This window comes from Drosophila erecta, unplaced genomic scaffold, assembly GCF_003286155.1.
Source record: "Drosophila erecta strain 14021-0224.00,06,07 unplaced genomic scaffold, DereRS2 tig00000055-arrow-pilon, whole genome shotgun sequence".
In the NCBI taxonomy this organism is placed as follows: Eukaryota; Metazoa; Arthropoda; class Insecta; order Diptera; family Drosophilidae; genus Drosophila; species Drosophila erecta.
This window is the reverse complement of record NW_020825200.1, coordinates 18,033,936-18,053,724: the sequence shown is the minus strand read 5'-3', so window position 1 is coordinate 18,053,724 and position 19,789 is coordinate 18,033,936. Positions and strand designations below refer to the sequence as shown.

Sequence of the window (19,789 nt, the reverse complement as noted above, 5' to 3'; positions counted from 1 at the left end):
TGTATAATTTATTTACACACGAAATGGAGTTCATAAATAGTTTTAAAATTACATAACAGCGCATATGACTAAGTAAATTAAACCGTAATTATCAGTTAGAATTAATGTAAGGCTTAGGTTGCTTGCAGATGTGTCGCACACGCGTGTATCTCCTAGATACGCACTACGAGTCCCAACTGCTACTTGTACTGCGCTAATTTGTCTCTTAACCTAAATTGTATTTCTTGGGTAACCATAAATTAGGCGTCGTGGATCGGAGCGGAGCAAGGAGCAGAATGAAGTGAGTTATGTACAAAACAATCTGTGGCCCACTTAGCAGGCAGGTGCGAATGCGAATGCGATTGCGATTGCGATGAGAATAAATTAGATGTTCATCGTGAGTCCGACGACGTAGGACACCCAGTCCACGGTCTTGCTGACGCTGTGGTAGATTCCCGGCTGGCCGCGGGACGCGCAGGAGTAACCAGCAGAGACCACACCTGAAGGAGATCAGTCATATTAGTTTACTGCAGGGATCTGTCTATCTGTCCACACCCACCAATCAGGTACCAGCGCCCGTTCTTGTCGTGCATCAGAGGTCCGCCGGAGTCACCCTGGCACGAGTCCTTGCCTCCGTTGCGGTAGCCCGCGCAGAGCATCTCCTGGTAGATGACCACATTAATGCCGTTCTGCCGGTGCCAGCGCTCGCAGATCCGGTTCTCGATCACGGGCACATCCACGGCCTGCAACGTCTTGGGACGCAGCCGGGAGCCCGGGTTCAGAGCTCCCCAGCCGGCGGCCCAGCCGAACTTGCCCAGGAAGTCCTCGTTCTTCTCAGGCAGGCAAATCGGAGCTGGTGGTAGAAACAAGTAGGTGTAAGTTCTCTCCTTTATGGCTTTATTTTGCTTGTGCAAATTATAAAGATTAATCCAATTGTCCGGAACAACTCACCTATGTGGGGCATGAAGTGCACGGTGCGCTCCAGCGTCAGCACGGAGATGTCGAAGCGGTCGGCCTGCGGCGTGAACTTGAAGTACGGATGCACGTCGATCCGGCGGACACCGAAGGTGTAGGCAGGCAGCGGCTCCACGGCCGAGTTGATCACGTAATCGCCCAGCGTGACGTGCACCTGGCGCGGAGTGGCCCGGGCCACACAATGACCGGCGGTGACCACGTGCCGCCGCGAGATCAATGAACCCCCGCACCTGGCGGAAATCGTGGGATGCTTAGTCGGAAGTAAGCGGAAGCCAACGCAGAGATGCTTACCTAGAGGAGCCGATGCGAATGTAGGCCTGCCAGGGAAAGGAGCCGAAGCCCGCATCATCGCCGCCCACAATGCGCCGCTGGGCGGTCTGCTTGGCCAGCGAAATGCCGCAGCCTGAAAGGGAGAGGAGTCGGATGAGTTGGAACCGCGCACCAGGATCTCTTAGCGTAGGGGGTTGGGGTATCTGGGATGGGGTTAGTGGAAGCATTAACAACGGGGCGACCACCAAGCAAGCAATTAGGCAAACAAGCTGCCGGGTTCAGATCAGCTTTCTAGAGTCGAGTCGTAGCGTCTTCGTCTTGACGGGACTTGAGGTCTCTGTTTCGTCGTGGTCTAGACTGGGACGCGGAGCATAATGCCGTTAAGCTATGTGTAATATATGGCTTAATTATCATTAGCGTGCTGTGGTAATTAACATGCTCATGCCGCGCAATTAAACATATTTTATTTTTCATAGTATTTCTCCGCTGTCTTTTATGCGATGCTCGATGGGAGGTGCCTCCTTCGCGGGTGTCTTTTGCTTGGTTTTAGTGGCGTGTGTTGTTAGAGGCATCTGCGGTCCACATGCGGCTTAATTAGGCACTGAAAACTACCCAGTGTAGCAATAACAAATGCGAGTTGCAAGTGCATAACTAACATACATAACAAAACGAACTACAAAACATACGTAAATTGTTAGGGGTGGCATGCAAATTATTTCCCAACTATTCCCCATTTATTACAAATGGCTATTGAGTACTGGAACTTGGTACTGGGAGTTGGATTTGGGTTGGGGTTAAGTGTGCACGTGCTTGGTTGGATTGGATTGGATTCAATTGGAATCAATTTGGCTTTCATCGAGCTGAGCCTGCCACACTCACTGGGTTCGTTGTTCACGGGTCCGTAGTTCTTTTGCGGCAGATCGGTCAGATCTACGGCATTGCCGACGAAGTCCGAGCTGCCCAGATTGGCCGACTTGGCCGTGCGGTGGCAACAGCCGCGCAGCAGTCCGTCGCAGGTGCCCTGAATGAGGCCGCCGGAGAGCCAGCAGCCCAGGAAGAACTCGCACGTGCCGCCCCGGTGCTGGCACTCCGTGTCCGTTGTGATGTCGACTGTCGAATGGGAATCGGAGTTGCAATCGGTATGTTCTCGTGTGCGGGTGGGTTGTTTTGTGTGGGCGTGTGTGAGTTCTGGGATTCTGGATTCTGGATTCTAGACTTTCTGGGGTGGGGTTACGTGGCCTAGTGCAAGCAGTTTCCCAGCAGCTGACTGAGCCCTTCCTAAGCCCTACCAAATGCGGGTGGTGGAGGGGTTGAAAGCGGGTCGGGACGTGGCACTTACCTTTCTCCTTGAACGTGCTCGCCGACTGCGGACTGCTGGTCGCCTCCGAGGCGCTGTCCAGCTCCTGCAGACTGTAGTCATTGCGCACATCCTGCACGGCGGCCAGTTCGTTGATGCCGAAGTTTTGGTCCCTGTTGGGATGCAGCGCATTAAGTATATACATATGTACAAGTATATCGGAGAGCTTAGCTTATAGTAAATATAGTTGCACACTCGTACAGAGGTGTATAATCCTACCTGAAAGCAATGTTATCGCTGAAGTAGACCCCGTTTCCGGAGGGACCGCTGCTGCCGGCGGGTCCACTGGGTCCGGTGGTGCCCACATTGTCGCTGGTGGGAAAGACGACCCGTGGACTGCGAGAGGACTTGTAGGGATAGTAGCGGCTCTTGCGGGTTCCCTGGTACTCGCTGGGTCCCACGTACTCCTGGAAGTTCTTCTGCGGCCCAAACTGGCGCACGGGTGCAGGAGGACCAGTGCGGAACTCAGTGTCGCCGAAGTAGAAGCCTCTCTGTGGCCGCTGCTGCGGGAGGGCGGTGATCGGTCCATTGATGTCCCCGAACTTGGTCACGTCGTCGCGATAGAGCTTGAGGCCGTGCGGCTTGGAGTTGCTCACCAGGCCGGGAAACTCGAAGCTGGAGGATGACGTGTCCGAGTCAAAGTAGAGCTGCCGGGTGTGCCGCGTCTCGTGCTGCTCGTACTGAGTGGGCGGCGGAACGGGTGACGCGTCATCGCTGTACGGCTGGGGCTCATAGCCTCCGGCACTGGTGTCCCCGAATATGGGGTTGTCCTCGCGGTAGGCCTGCGGGTGGAAGGGACTGGCGGGCTTCAAGCTGTAGCTGGGAAACTGGAAGCCCACCCGGCGACTGGTGTTCTCCGGCTCGGCGTACTCCAACTTGTCCGTGGAGCTGGCGGCGGCCAGAAGATCGCTGCGTTCGGTTCGCTCGGGACCCAGTTCCAATGCAAGAGGCTGCTGCTCCGGTCCAGATCCCCGGATGGCCAGGTCGGCGGCAAATTCATGGGCCACGGCGGCCACTCCGTCGGCCGGAGGTCCCAGCGCGGAAAGCGTGGCGTTCCGACTGGGACGCAGTTGCAGCAGCGCCGTGGATCCATTATCCCCCTCCGTCTGCAGCGGTATGTACATGTAGTTGCGCCGGCGACCCTGACGCGTCACATTCTCCGGCATCGTGGGCACCAGCTGCTTGGGCACCGTGATGAGTTCAGCCTGCGGCAGTTCCACGGAGGGCGCGGGAATGATCTCTACGGCGGCGTCGGATCGCCGCTGGGCACTGTTCGATATGCCATCAAACTGACGGGCGGTGCGATAGGAGCCGAAGGACTGCACCACCGTGCCGTCGCTCCGCTGGCGCAGGTCCTTAAAGCTGATGTCGTCCTGCCGGCTGAAGCTCTGGTGTGGCGCGTAGAGATTGCGGGCGGAGGAGGGCGTGGTGGCCGCCGTCGCCGCTGCCGTTTGCCAGGGCAGCAGCTGGTGGCCGGTGAGGAGGGCGGCCGTGGTCCCCGAAGTGGTGGGCGTGGCCGCAGATGAGCCCCAGGAGCAGTAGGCGAAGAGACTAACGGCCAACGCCAGACGGCTCCATCTCCAGGTGTTGCGTGTGCTCCGGCTGATGGTGGTGGTGTAGGTATGGTTTTTGTCGGTGGCCACTAACATCTTACATCGAGCAGGATGAGCGGCGGTGAATGGTGGTTGTCGGGTGGTAATGACACTGGCTCCAATTAAGGTGCAGCCGCACAACTTCCTGCTCGGCGCCGCCTGAACTTGAAAACCAAACGCTGAACGCTGAACGCTGAACGCACCGAGTGCCGCCCAATCCGATCCGGTCCCAACTGAGCTGGTCCGTTTCGCTTTTCCTACGCTCCGCTGGCTGCTCTGCTGCAAAAGTGGATTCCAAGTGCTCTCAGCTGCGTGCCGCGTTCATTGATCTCCCCACTGGATTTTGGCCTGGGTATCGGCTTTTGGGATTTTCCGATTTTCCGATTTTGCGATTTTCTGTTTTTCCGGCGCGGCGGCTCTGTTACAATTCAGCTGGATTTGCAGCAATCTGTGTGCCTGCCGCCGATAGCTCAGCTCGTGTGGCAAGTTGCCGGTTTCGTTGCCAGTTGAATTGGTCCGGGTGCTGGGATGGGTTGGAAGCGGCGATGGCGATGGCGGTGGCGGTGGCGGTGGCGACGACGATGACGATGACGATGGTGGGATGTTTGGGTATGTGCTCGTGGGTCCGGCGGTTATTGGTCTGTGCTGCTCCAATGGCAATTATGGCAATTGCTGTTGACGCTTTAACAGCGGCGTTTCAGGCGGCTTAGTTCGGTTGCATGCTGCACCGCATCGCGACGAAGTCCACGAGGAGCTCTGGCCACGAATCACTTCCTTAATTGCCTGCAACGGATAAACCAAACATTATCATTGGTGGACCGGTTTATTTCGGCAATTCGGAGTGGGTGGTGTAGCCCATGCTCAAATACTAAAATGACTGTTGTAATCATAGCGCTGCGCATTAAATTCCCATTAATTCCGTAGTAAATGACTTTTAAATCAGCAATTTACGCCGAAAACTCGTTTGGCTGAGGTGCACTTGCCACTGCAACACGCGTTTCCTTGGTCACACATGTCACAGCTGGGATTTTGGAAACCTGTCGCCGCGATAAAGCATCTCGGAAAACTGGAAAAACCATCATCAGCAGCTGGCTGCTCGCAGGGTTTTTTATTTTATTTTGTTTAATTTAATTTCTTTTTTACTTTTTGCGAATTTGTTGTCTGATTTTTGGCCTTTTCTCCCCCTTCTCTTTTCACCTTTTTCATTTCACGTTCAACGTTTAACGTTTAACGATAGAAGGAAATGAATGAATGCAGTGAGCAGCGCAATAAAAGCAAGTACGAATCGTAGTTCAGTACCCTGTAGCCGCTTGCATTGAAGGTATATTGGTGTTCCTGCAATGCAGTATTACGGAACAACTTAATTACGAAGTTTTCTTTGCTGAGATGGGTTACACGAGGGTTATTTGACTACTATTTCTCTAAAGATTTTCAAATAGATGGAAGAATTTTATAAGAAATAAGCCTAAGACATCTTGAATGATCTACAATCTTGGCAATAATTGATTTTCCTAATCACTTCTCTTTGAAATATAGATATTTGTAGCGATGGAGCTGCTATAATAATAAATTGTACTATAATTAAAGTGTTTTAAACCCCATGTGTTGTGTGTAAGTATTCTACCAAGCACAGAACCCCTTCTGCGATGGGGATTGCTTAGTCACCTGGAAATCCAGCCAACACACTCGAAAGTAAGAGTTAGCCAGCTTTTCGCGCTGCTCGGCAGCGTTGCAGCCGAAGTCGGCGTGTTTTCACTTTCATTTGGAGTTCAAGCACCACGAGGCAGCTGGTCGGCGAATGGTTTTTGCCCATTTGCCGCTCCGGCGAGCGCTTCCTTTAAGTTTGTGCAAACTTGACACTTTGAACTTGATCTGCGGTGTGCCGGCTGGCGATTTTCCGATAGCGATGTACCAGGAAGCTGCCTCCCGAAAACGTGACTCGGCGCTTCGACAGCTTTGCATAATAGTTAACACATTTTGCGGCACTTTATGTATAGACGGTGGTTATGAAATATTTTTTGGCGACTTAACAGGTTTTGCCAGCCTGGGCTTTTGCATTTGCTTTTGCTTTTTCACAGATGTTTTCCCTGCTGACGCACCGTGATGCAACCGTTGCAAAACTCAATTTACATTTCGGACAGCTCGGACGCTAAGTTCGGGCTAATCCCTGCTGTCCGGCCCACTGGATCTCTCCTGGATCGAGTTACGTAAGCTGCACTTCACTGACAGCTGCCCCATCATCGTGACTGCCATCGTGACTCCTCATCATTATGATCACCAGCGCATGCGTGTTGCTTCCATATGGAAACGGCCTTGAGTGAAGGACGCCGGAAACTGGCTTTCTGCGGCCATTTCTCTTTCTGCGGCTCTTACGCATAATTCACAATCGCTTTGTTGTGCTGTCCGCTTTCAGTTTATTTGTTTAAATTAAAAATACCTGGCTGGAACCTACGGCAAGGGTCTCTGCAGCTTTATAGAGCCCGATTCCGCATATCCCTCGCCCGCAACTCCATTACTTTTGTTTTAGTTCGGCGCTGGCAGTGAAAGTTTTTTTCTGCTGCAAACAATGCGTCGTTCACTTTGTTTCGTTTCCAATTCGTTGTAAGCAGGAGATTTTGTTGCTTTTCTGCTCGTAATTGAGATAAATGCATTTTAAATGAGCCACCGCAGCTGCAGCAGCAGCTGATTGCAGTTGCAGTTGCGTATGCAGATGCGACATTCCACCGCTCATTGCATTTGGGCACTCGATTATGCGCCCCAGCCCCCAAGACTTTTCTTTTTCTGGCCACGCATAATTCACGACAAATGAATCCTCCCCGCCGCCGAAGACAATGGCTAATGCCCCGGATGACAATGGTAATGGCTGCAGCCGCAGCATGGCCAACAACATCTGCAACAGCGGCAACATCTTCCACAATGGCAACACAAAAGCTCAGCCAAAAGTTGTCATTTTAGTTGTCTCCCGTTTGTCGCTGGCTGATGAGTTGCGCATAAAGTAAATGCGAGACAAGCAAAGCCGGCGGCTCAAGGAAATTTTTATGCATTTTGTTGAATTGGGGGAAAATGCTTAAATTATGGAGGAGGGACCAAGCGTTTGCCTAATAAATTAGGAAAACCAAATGAAAAGAGATGAAACTGCTTTCATGCCAGATCCAAGTTAGCGGCTCCTTAAAGAAAACGGCAGCGAACAACAATGCCTCTGCACTAATTGTAAACGAAGTTTTATTTCTCGTGCCATAAACAAAATTTGTAAGCAATAGACGAGCCCAGCGGGCTCGAAATCAAAGAGCTGGTATATTTTTAAATAAATTAGTGTATGTACAAATTAAAATGTAAATATTTATTATATATTTGTACAAGGGTATATAAACTTCTGCTTGCCGAAGCTCTTAAAGGAAAGCAACATCTAATTAATCATATTTTCTATTCGAAAACAAACTTTAATTGCTATGAAAATAACTACATATATTTTCAGGAAATTAAGCCCATAAATAAATTTGAGTAATTTGAATTTATATACAAAAATCCTGGTTAATTAAAGCTGGCTATACTCGTAGCAAGCACTTACTGTACTTTTTCCACAGAGAAGCAGAGTGCAAACTCATTTTTCAAGTTTTTTCCAACTTTTCATTGGCTAAACGCTTACATTTATTTAAGCAAGCAATCAAGAGACGATCACAGAAACCACAAAGTTGATAGCCGCTCCTCTCCACCGATACACTCCCACTCCCACTCCCAGTTCCACTTCGACTTTCGGCTGTTGTCGTCTTGGCAAAGTGGAATTTAAATAGATTTGCTCAATTATTTTGAATTGCTACCATTTGCAATTACGAATTGTTTGCACAAGCCGAAAGGTTAAACCCATTTGACTTTCCCACCACCACCACCACCACCCATCGCTCAAGTGGGTCAAACAGCTGCGCTCGTCTTGCCTGGCCAAAGCTAAATTAGTTGGAAATCGGTGTCGTGCCATTGGCACATTTCAGCCTGCCCCAAAACAGAGGCGACAACATACGGACTATACACACATTAGAGCCCCGAAAGTTGGGTAAGGTAAGTGCCGTTGTAAGCCGCAGCCAAGAGCGTTTCAACACGCCCGTCCACATAATCAATCGATGGCCAGAAGATGGCCCCTGTGACGTCTTCCCTACACACACAGCCAAACTGCGGAGTGTTAATTAGTATTCCATACGTAGGCTGATGCGCAATTGTTACGAATGTGTTAAGTCAACACCGGCAGCAGCAGCAGCAGCAGTAGAGTGTTAAGAAGTGGCCGAGTGTAGACCATGGCAACAGCAAAAACAAAGCTGAGGGGTTTATATATGTAGCATGGCATGCAAATCGCGCACAATACCAGCACTGAAGATTATGCAATTAGACACTCACACCAAGACAGGAGCACTCGGCTCATGAGCCATATTAATCAATAGATTGTGTGAGCTTTAGCACTGACGATTAGATAAGCGCAATAAACTCTTGGAGAATTTCGTGCTAATGACTCGTGCCGTGCTGTAAGATATTAATTATTATGAAAGAAAGAGGGGATCGCTAAAAAATGTAGCCAACGAACTTGACAAGAAGAAGGAAAATTTAAACGAAATCAAAGCAGCCGTTTATGCGAAATTTCCACCGAAGAAAAACAAAAGACTTAGGCAACAAACTCACTCAAATCAGGGAAATATATTGAAATCAAAGCGACTGCAAGAAGTTTGGGGAAATTTTGTGACGAAAGATACAAAAGACTCAGGGCACAAACTTACGCCTGCCGGAGGTGAAGCTCAGCCAAATTTAAATAATAAGCTGACCCAAAGCCAGTAGCTACTGCGTTCGACTCCCCCTCAAAACAAAACAAAAAAAAAAGACCGACCAATTAACAACAACAAGCCGATAAACAAACAATCTGAATGCATAATAAACTGGAGTCGAAGCGGAGGAGAAAAAATGATGAAAACAAAAATTGAGAAATCATTTGCATGAATACAGCAACAATTTTCGAGCATTTCGATTGGCTTACATAAGCCACTAGTGCACAAAGAAGGTAAGAGAGTGAAAAACATTTACATAAAGCATCAAAAAGAAAATAAAAGCAAGGCGAATGAAGCCAAGAAATCCATGGCCATGGTCACAATTTGGCGGAACTTGTTTTCCAGCGCCTGGGTCGTAAGTTTCGGATTTTATTACACGACGAAAAGGGTCCAAAATCCCGAACCGGATTTAAGGGCACAGCAGCAGCTCCCAAAATTAAGTTATTTGTGTCGGGCTGCTGGAAAGAAAGTTCTCAGCCAAGTCATATACATAAATATGGCACCTTTAAGTATATTCGTATACACAGTAGCATGCTCCAGAGAGCAGCCGAGCAATACGAGTTTCTCCGCTTATGCAATAAGCCAGCCCTATATTGAAAAAGCCAAATAAAATAAAACCACTTCAGGAAAACGTAAAAGTAAAGAGATGTTACCAAAAAATAAAAAGACAGCCTCGGCGTTCGGCGCCGCTGATAATGAAGTTCATGTCATACTTATACACACAGACAGCAGTACGAAAGTATATTGTGTAGTCGACACAAGACATCGACGGAGCCATAAAAACGTTGCCAAATAATTTGTGGCCCAAGCTGCAGTTAACCAAATTGGGGCTAAGACGATGCGCCTCTCTTTTCCCCACTCGGCTTTTGCCTTTTGCCTTTTGACTCATTTCACATTTCGTTTGCCCTTCTTTTACGCACTTTTGTATGTGGCGCAGTATTTATGTTTTCCGGTTTCTCGCTTCTTTCCTTTTTGCATTTCGTTGGCTTTTATTTGTTTTATTGGCGACTTGACATGCTTTTTTGTTTCGACCCTTTTGAGCCAACCTATTTATTATTCCAAGTCGGTGTCGGTTATACAATAATTATCAAGCTGTTAATGTGGAAACACATTGAATAATCGACCGCATTTTGACATTGTTTTTTGGGCTATCAATTATGACATTTGAAGTTCAAATTTGATGTCACAAGCATTGTGTCTTCGTTTGACTAACAAAAGGTACTTCTAAGCTTGGTTTCAGTTGAGTAATACAATTGAGTAAGACAACCAATCGAAAACTGAATTTCTGAAATAATGCATACTACAATGTAGTTTCCACAATCATTTCCAAACTCTATTCTCAAAACTTTCCTGTTTGTTTCCCAGCTGTGCCCCAAATTATATTCGCATGCAGCAAGAGCAACTACAATCACACCACACCGGATTCTAGCAGTCGGGAGTGATCGAAGTGAATATTATATGGCAGGTGTTATAGCAAAACCACGATCACTCCCCTGACGGGACACCCTGATGCATCGAATGAGGTGGATTATGTGTCCAGGCATTTTGCAAGCATTTAAGCGCAAATACTTTCCACATTTTGCAAGCGACCACGACCACGCCATGAGGTTTGCGTTTTATGCATTTGGCAGAGTGGTATATGGTAAGATTTATTAGATAATGACGCTTTACTTTTGCACCATAACTGAGTAGTTTCTTTTTCTGCGGTTCGTGCGCTGTGCGAATGTTGCAACGTCCAAATGATTTAACCGCTTGAAGCGGCAGCCAGCGAAAAAGTCAATTTGCCAGTCCTAACTAAGCGAATTTACTCAAATTTGGCTTCTTACCTGCCAGGCTGTATTGAAGTGTGCTGAGAATTAATCCAATTTTGATTGCTGTAGGGGGGGCACAGTGGCAGTACTGTGCGAAATGAGAGAAAGAAATTGTATTAGGATACCGATTACAAATTGCCTGCAATTTATTGGGCTGTTTTCTTTGCACTTTTCATTATTGTTTTGCCGTGTTTTGTTTCGTTCGGTTGAGGCGAGAGTAATAATAAAAACAAAAATGCTTTATTTTTCGCTTTTCGCTGCTGGCTGATCGGATCAGCAAACAAGCAGAAATATTGTTCAAAGTCGCTCGCAACAGCAGCAGCAGCGCAGCAGCAGCAGCAACAGTACGGCGATTGCGACTCCAATTGCAAAATCAAATCACTTTCACTGTCAGGCGCTGGGTTTGCTGGGTAAGGGGGGGCGGTGTTTGCGACTGCAGGCAACTGCAAGCCAAATCCAATCCGTAGCACTCACTATCGCTCGCTCTATCTCTTGAGTTTCAGCTATTATTGGTGCCACTTTAATTGCAGTTTTCGGCCATGTTTCGCCTGGAGTCCTGGGCCATATCTGAATCCTGCACTCCACTCACACAGTGCCACTTACAGCGATCGCGATCACGGCCAAATGGGTCTGCTTACAACTGCACAGATACGAGCGCGAGCCGAGGCTGAGCCGAACTTGAACGAACGATGCGCGAACACGACCTTCTTGAGCGACGTCTCAAAGAAGTCTGAACGGTCTGCGCAGGCGCAAAAGCTGAGCGGCGCCAAACGGAGCCAAGCGGAGCGCGAGCTTTTTGAGCGGCTGCGCAGTCGCAGTCGCGGTCGCGGTCGCAGCGCCGCTCTGGTCTTCCTACGAAGCAGCGGCGAGGCGGTACGGAAAAATCAGCTGTCTTCCATCCCGCTGGCGCCCCTCTCCGCCCCTTGCCCACTCCCCTGGCCGTGCGTCGATTAGGCAATAATAAATAATGCACAGAGAAGCGTAAAAGATATAAAAGTATCTTTGGATGGAGCAGGGAGCTGGAGTACTGTAACAGCCACCGCATTGTACAAGTAATACAAATTATTGCTTAATGCCGGCAGATGTACATCGTACACCGAAAGCAATGAAAACTCGAAACATTAAAGAGTGGCGCCCGAGCAGGGACCGATATACTTAGGTGGGCTGATATGTGCAGCTTGTTAAGTTGCTAAATCTTTACTATCCAATGACAATTGACTTTATTCAACAAGGTTTAATTCAAAACTCGAACGAAATAAGTCCAGATCAAATAGGCAGATCAAATTTTCAATTAGTATCACCCGTTTGACCTCTATTAAGTGGATTTATTTTCGGTGTACACATCCCCCCTTCGAGATTTTCCTCGTCACCCTGTTCATAGCTGCTATTATGATATGAAGTCGTAAAGCATCATTGGCCACCATGGCCAATAGTAAGCACCATCGCTTTATTTCAGTTTTTGTTGCCGGCCAAACATGACAGCCGCCAATTAAACATTTTCAGTTCATATTTTCCCAATGCCTTTGGCCGCAGAGCAGAGCACCACTAGCCAGGTACCCAGATAGCCAGAAAAACAGAAAATAAAGAAAATACAGCAAAACAGAACCCGCAATTCACGAAAGCGTCGCAACATTTAATATCTTTTGACAGACTGTGACAGGCTGTGACTCCACCGTGACAGCTAATTGCAGTTGATATGATTGAAACGTACATAGCGTGTGCGCCTTGTCCAGCTGACACCACACTTACCCAATGCAGAGTGTCCACATTGGTGCAATCCGTACCGCAAGGGTGCAGCAGAGGTCCAACCTTCAGTCGCGGAATAATGGAAAGCCTTGAAATTGATTAAGAAATCTAGGGCAAAGTGCAAGTAATAAAATGTAAATGGGCTTTGCTAGGATGAAATGGAAGGATGATTACAATTTAGTTGATGCATAAATACAACCCACCTAGTTTCAAGTTGCCAGACCTTCTGCATCTGCCCACAATTACCTGCGCTGAGTTCAACAGTTGGACTATGACAACTCACTAAAGGCACACTAAAGGCAAATCGCTCCCCACAATGCTTCATTTGTTATCTGGTTGGTCCACTCGAGCGTTCACACCCGAGCAGTTCAAAGCAGTGGATACTTTACAATTCATAGTCAAGGCTGGCCGGGAAGCCTTGATCTTAAAACGGGGTGGTACGGGTTTTACCCGATATGCCAAACCATCGAGACGGATGGCATGTGATGACTTTTGTGTCGCCTAAGCCAGCGGAATGGCCTTTGGGAAACGGCGAGGCGGTCAACACAACATCCGCTGCCGCTTTCAGATGATTCATCCGGCATCGGCTTTTTTGGCGGATTTCTTCTATTTGCTTTTGATTGCTGCCCCTTGCTGTTTGGCGGAGCTAAAAGTCCGTTTTGCTCTCGATTCGCACACGAATCGAAAGTGAAAGGAGCAGCGGCAGCATTTCTTCATCTGTATCTGCAGTTGCTGCCAAGACGCTGATGCACAGAAAGAAACTTCGATCATAACTGATAAAACTGAAATAGTTCAGTACTTCAGCATAGTGAACTTGTGATATGTTACTATTATTTGACCATACCTAAGTCATATTAGGTGGTCGCTATCTTTAAGTAGAGTACTTTATACCTAATTATTAAGTTTTAAATCTAATACCCCCTTTTTCCAATAAATACTTCGATTGATACCACTCATATCTTTGGTACTCATTAAATATCCTTAGAATAAAGCCAGGTTTCAAAAATAAAACTATATTTTATATTATTCAAAAATGTGTTTAAAGTAACAAAATTATGTTTCAGTGCCACACTGCTGCGAGGCATGGGCTTTGGCTTTGGTAATGGCATTGGGAATGGGTGGAAGCTGGGGCTTCGGATTGGAATTGGGATTGGGATTGGTGCGGGTGCTGATGCCGCTGCCGCGTGAACGCTTCAGCTTCAACTCCAACTTCTGCTTCAACTTGAGTTTGAGCAGCTGCTGCTGGCGGATGCTGCGACAGTTGGAAAGTGTTTGCCGCCTGGCAGTTTGGCCATTTCGCGTTTAAGTTTTGCGGCCAGGGCAAATATTTGCATACAGCTCACCACCGACGCTGAAGACCAGCAACCGCAAAGTCGAGTAGCATTTGCTCTTAATTTCGTGTGGCACAATTTCCGAGGGGCAGCGGCTGCTCTCGGCGCATTTATGAATATTCATTAATCGATGACAGGCGTTTGCCGTTTGGTGTTTGGAATTCGCTGGCGCGATTTCTCTGCCCACAGTCCCTGCCAGTCCAAATTCAGCGGCAACAGGCAACTGCAACGAGGAAGTGGCTGTGCTTTTCCACACCACACACACCTGCGAGAAGCAGGCAAACGAAAATCGATAATTGAAAAGAAATATTTGCAGGCAGAAATGCAAAACTGCGGCACTAGCATATAGCTGCCCCAACAGGGTATTGCGGGGCGTGTCAGCGGGCGAGCGCGCACACCCTGTGTGCCACATACAGGAAAATGCTCGCAAACGAGTATCGGTGCCAGGCCGCGTATGCCATCATCACTTTCACCCAGAGGTGATATAATGGACGCAGCCCAGCGATCCCCGCCTGCGTCACCATCGGCACCTCTTGCGCCTTGTGCCTCTTCCAGGCCCACAAAGTGGGATACTGCGACTAATCCCCGTTTTATAGCCTATGATCGCCTATGTCTAATCAAGCTATAGGGCAATAAACTGCGGATACTAGCAGCACTAAGTCGTTTAATCGATCCAAACATAACATCTGTTGGCTCCTCAGGAAAGGTGACCGACTGAAACACTATAGTCGGATTAATACATGTCTTAATTTCGAGATCCCATTTTTTAATTAATTTTAAAGTTACTAGCTAGCGTTTTCGGATGGCTTACAACAGAAATTCATTAAAAGGCGAATAATATTCAGCTTCTAAAATGCCCGTTTAATATTTCTATATGTATGATCTAAATATTTAATTCATGCTCCACAGCACTCCCCATTCGATATAAGCATTGTGGGTTTTCCAAGTTCGTGATCAGTATTAGCACCCCAATACCATTTTCTGGTCCCAGAACAATTGAAGCCTGGCGGGTCCAAACTGCCCTTTGTTTATGCGAATTTAGCACCAGTCCACGATCGTTGCTAACGATTATCAATAACACCTTCTAATTCGATTAGCAAAGCTTGACAAATTGCCAATATTTAGCTAGCCAATTAGCAGATGTCGGTTCGGTTGAAACAAATAAGAAATTCCAGAACTTCCAAGTGAGCCAAATGAATGCAGCTAGTAGGGTGATGGGCAGAGACGCGTGGCGAGGACATTAAAAACTTTCCACTCCAGACTCGATATGTCAAAATCGGAACTGATCTATCAATCATATACATATACATCTGCGAGGTTGGAACAAAATCAATGTCTATAGGGTCTCTGCCACGAGCCAAAGCCGATCGCCAATCTCGCGGCAATTAGTGAACTGCGGTGCAAAACGACAAAAACGAAATTAATACAGCATATACGAAATTAGCGAAGCTCAAATACCCTTTATTATAGATTGGCGACTTCAAACTTGCTAGTCTTCAACAACTAGTACTTATGTATCTACGTTAGGAGAAAAAGTAGGCATTAATATAGTATTTTAACAAATATTATTGTATGGACTGTGTAAGATGCATTCTAAATGCCTCTTTATAAGGATTATTTATTTATTTATAGAAGTGTAGGTAAGTAGTATTATTTATTTTTAGTATTTCCATTATTTAAAATATATTCAATATTCATGTATTTTATAGAACATGTATAATATTGGATTTAATAAGGAACGATAGAACGGTTGTTATATTGTCGGGTTAGGATTGCTTAGGAGCGGGATGAGATTGGTATCTGGAGATCGGCTGTTATTAAATATAGTGCATTCGTTTAGTATGTGTTCTATAGATGTCTCTGTGTTGTTGCAAACAATGCATTATGAAAATCAATCTTAAACGGTAAGCCGCCATCACAATTAATATCAAACAAAAATCTATTCACCATTAACAAAATAAATAAAAATTTAATCTGTAAACACTATTTAATTTTAAAGATATTTCTTACTGCATTTAACAAACACAATAAATGCAATCTAAAGCCCAAAATAAAACCCAAGGCATTTACCAGTTGTATAATACCTTCCTGAAGAGCAGACGAATATTAAAGACCAGAAATGCCATAAATCAGTTTTGGATGCGGCAGTCGAAAGCAGAAGAGCTCAAGATGAAGTTAGCGCTTTCCTCGATTGGGATTACCAAATGGCATCTGCAGACAATTGAACGGTATGGTAGAGGTAAAAATGTGTGACGCTATGAATGACGTTTAGATCTTTTTGTGTCTGGCATTTTCAGACGATCCCTGCGCCGACTTTTTCTGGTTTCTTTCTTTTCGCTAATTACACAATTGTCTCGCCAGAGCTTTTTCACATTTTTGTGTCATGTGCGGGAAGATTGCGGCTTATACAACACGCAGACTTCGATGGGGAGCATGCGTAACCGAGGGTGTTTCGGTGTGTTTTCCTTTTCGAAACTATGACAAGAAATGCCAGACGACGAATGCGGGACGGACAGGCCAACTACTATCCGCTGACTGAGCAGGCTAAGAGGCCCATAAAAGTTAAGTGCAAGAAATTATGTTGAGTAAATGTAATTGCCCGGCAGATGATATATGCAAAGCCATTTGGAAATGCGTTTTATTTGCAGATTAGTGCGTGGGAGAGATTTCAGGTTTCGCAAGTGTCATACTCGTATATACGTGTATGTATAAATGCACATACATGGCGATAAGCGACCTAGAAAATTGGCCCATTCGCTGGCAGTGCAAGACATTTCGCAAGGCGCAGCCAAAATTGGCCATAAAATTGGAACGTTTACAGCAGTCGTTAAGCAAACTGTTTTTGGCAGCGGGCCAGGAAATTTACGTTTGGCATATTAAAATACAATTCAAAGCAGCAGCGCTGGTGACTTTCATTCGAAGAGCTTTTCATAAACACACGTTTCCTTATTGCTGCAGCCGCTCACTTCAACGATCGATCACCGATCAGTTAGCCTGCTAATGCCGCCACTTAACGGACAACTCCAGTTGCAGGCTGCCAAGCGATTGGAAAATAATCCGCCCGATCCGCAGGCCAAACGGAACCCATCCGTGCCCGTTCCATCAAAGTGCAGTCAGCAGATGAAGTGGCACAAGCCAAGATCCGAAATCCGAAATCCCAAATTACAAAAATAGACCCAGAGACGTTGGCTAAAAAGAGTCTTACGCTGAAAAGTAAAAGAAGTCAGCGGTCGCCTCAGCGAAAATGAAAGTAAAATTACATTTTTTCGGCTTTTCAAGAGGCACCCGCTGCCCGATCGCCGCTCGCTTCTTGGCCATTTTTTGGCGATGATGTCAACATAATTTCTCCACCTACACAGCAGGCCATCCATCCCACCTCGCTACACTCTCCCTCTCTCTATCTCTCTCTCTCTCTTTCTCTTTCTCACTCTCTTTTGACCCCTGTCGTCGCTGCGTGATTGTGGACTTTAATTTAAGGCGAGCACGCGCTTACGTAAGAGCAAAAAGCTGGCCGAGCCGACCCCGGACTCGAGTTCGTGTCTTCAGTCTTTTGTTTCAGCAGGAAGCGTAAGCTCCCTCATGTCCATGATAAATACTCGGGTATTCTGGGCAACATTCGGCGTGCGGCGCGGATAATGATCCCCTGCCCACAGAAGAGGTGCAACAAATGGTTATTGCGGCTGAGCCATATCATTGTAGTGTATCGTAGTGGCACCGAAAAAAGGTTAGCGCGGTGAAAAGAGCAGAGCCAACCGCCTGCAGGGCCCGCCGTCCAGCAGTGCGTATACATAATGCTCGGCCGCCACTCGCATTTGTTGCTGTAACATTTTATTGCTTTTTATTCGACTGCGCTGCCATCACAGCGCGCGTCATAATATACATAATTTCTTAATTGCTTGGGGTCAGCTCTCGGATGGATGGATGGACGGATGGATGGATGGATGCTTGCCTGGTTTGTTATGGCTGATTGCTTCTTCTGTTTTTCCCTCTTGTGTTTTTCGTGGTTTTTTCGTCTTTTTGGGGCGTCACGCTGCGGCAGCTGGACAAGACTCAGCATGGGATTTCGTCAAATAATCATAATTTTTGCGCGAGCGCGTGACGTTAATGATGATCTGCAGTTTCTTCTTCCTCAGCTCGACTCGAGAAGATCTTTTTGCAGCTATTTCGACTCTTGTTCCGCAATCGTAATGAAAGTTGGCGCCGAAATTTAATTACCATACAGCAGGACTGAAGTAATCGATGAGCAGAGCTTAATGAGGGGTAGTCACCATACCCAAATATTTAACACTTTAGAAAATAAATGTTTATCTCGTTTTTGATTGACAAGTAATACAAATTTGTAAAATCGAGATGAGTAAAAGAAAACATGCACTATAAACGTTTCCGAAAAAGAAAAATGTTCGCAGTGTTCAAGTCAAGGTTTGGAATGATCTCACAGGCCCAGTTTGATAAAGAATATACTCCTAAGCATAATATAATATAATATATCCTATATCTAATATAGGATAGATAGGATATAGGATATAGTATATCCTATAATATTCGAAATTCTATTTAGCGTACAATTAACTTGAACCTCAATGCCTTACACCTCATCGACCACGACGATTTCGCCCAGTCTTTCCTAACAGATCCTCCTCGCAACATCACTATGAGCGCCCTATTGTTTTGCGATTTGCAGATCTGAACTTGACAATGGACTCGCGTAACAAAGCCATTTCGGGGTCTTATTCCCTGCTCTCGTATTCCCACACCATATGCTAAACCTATTCACCTCTGATTTGGCCTATTGTGCGGGCTTAAGCCGAATTTCGTTTATATCTGCTCACTCGTTCGCTTGTTAAATATTTGCCTCCAACGTGCCCGATGAATATGTAAACAAAATTCGCATATAACACTCGCATACCCCTACACATGTTCCGAACTTGTTAACGAGTGCTCACATATGGGGATTTACTTTTTGGGTTAATGTTAATGTGAATGCATCTGCTGATGGGCAATTTAAAAAGTTCACCAAATTGTCTGACATAGACATGCAAATTTCATTTAACTTGTTTTCCCTTTGCGGTTTCCGTTTCGGCTCTTTTCTCCAGCCACACAGCATTCCCATACCCATACCCATACCCATACCCGTATATCTATGCATAATTTGGACACTTAAGTCTTTATACTCTCCACAAGGGGATGTGCCCATTTTGGCACGAGATTTGCAACTCAAAATGGAAAGATGCTGTTGTTAAATGAGCTTACTAGAGTCAGCGATACTATTCAATTTAGCTGGCGAAATTTCGTAAAAATCGGCTTTCTCAATAGATTAATTATACAAATTCCATTTTAGTGTCAATACTCGTACTCACAATACACATCACCATGGTAAAGAACAAAAATTATTAATAATGAACATATTTTCAAAGGGATTTCTTTGTATAGAGCATGAAAAGCTGTAACCACTCGGTACTGCTTGCATAAAGACCAGGGAAATACCTGGATGTCGGCGTGGGTGCCTTTCACTCACTTGGTTTCGGGACGGTTGGGCGGCGTGCCATGTCAAAGTTGCATTCGAGTCGATTGTGCGGAGCTGTGTGCTTCTGCTGCAGCTGGAAATGATTCAATTTCACGGCCATTCATTCCGCGCCGAGTGCGCGGAGTCGCCACCGCAATTTGGCGCAATTAGCAGCAGGCAGACTTGCAGATCGCCTGCCTCGCCAGCTGACAAAAAAAAGCAGGCGGCACGCAATGCATTCGCCCATTTGCCGCAGACGCCCCCGCTCGAAAGCGAAAAGGAAATCCAGTCGGAGAAAAGCATTCGTCCAGCTAAATGGGTAACGCCCGCCGGGCAGATGGCCAAAAAGGTGGGTGGACAATCCGCCGACCTTGCCGCCCGCAACTGCTCTAAAATCCGGTGGGCTTGGACTTTGGCTTG

The 19,789-nt window shown here is 46.7% G+C and overlaps 1 protein-coding gene across 5 annotated transcripts; it reads right to left on the bottom strand.

Annotated features, from left to right (window-relative positions):
* Nucleotides 1-28: 28 nt before the first annotated feature.
* LOC6540887 lies at nucleotides 29-11,553 on the bottom strand. 5 transcript variants are annotated; one of them, XM_026979393.1, is made up of 9 exons: nucleotides 11,379-11,553; nucleotides 10,805-10,877; nucleotides 2,801-4,956; nucleotides 2,564-2,694; nucleotides 2,104-2,334; nucleotides 1,246-1,357; nucleotides 931-1,184; nucleotides 539-832; nucleotides 29-479 (listed from the first exon to the last, which is right to left on the bottom strand). In XM_026979393.1, exons 3-9 carry the CDS (start codon nucleotides 4,228-4,230, stop codon nucleotides 364-366), a joined length of 2,568 nt encoding a protein of 855 aa, XP_026835194.1. In that variant the 5' UTR covers nucleotides 4,231-4,956; nucleotides 10,805-10,877; nucleotides 11,379-11,553; the 3' UTR covers nucleotides 29-363. The 5 variants fall into 5 exon arrangements, with proteins under 5 accessions (XP_026835194.1, XP_026835193.1, XP_026835192.1 ...); XM_026979392.1 differs by having other exon boundaries at nucleotides 11,393-11,553; XM_026979391.1 differs by lacking the exon at nucleotides 11,379-11,553 and adding an exon at nucleotides 11,264-11,363.
* Between the last annotated feature and the right edge of the window lie 8,236 nt (nucleotides 11,554-19,789).

Coding starts and splice junctions, on each gene's coding strand:
- LOC6540887 (XM_026979393.1), bottom strand. CDS start 4,230: ATGTTAGTGGCCACCGACAAAAACCATACCTACACCACCACCATCAGC. Junction 2,335..2,563: donor GAGCACGTTCAAGGAGAAAG/GTAAGTGCCACG, acceptor CCCATTCGACAG/TCGACATCACAACGGACACG. Junction 1,358..2,103: donor ACCCGTGAACAACGAACCCA/GTGAGTGTGGCA, acceptor TCTCCCTTTCAG/GCTGCGGCATTTCGCTGGCC.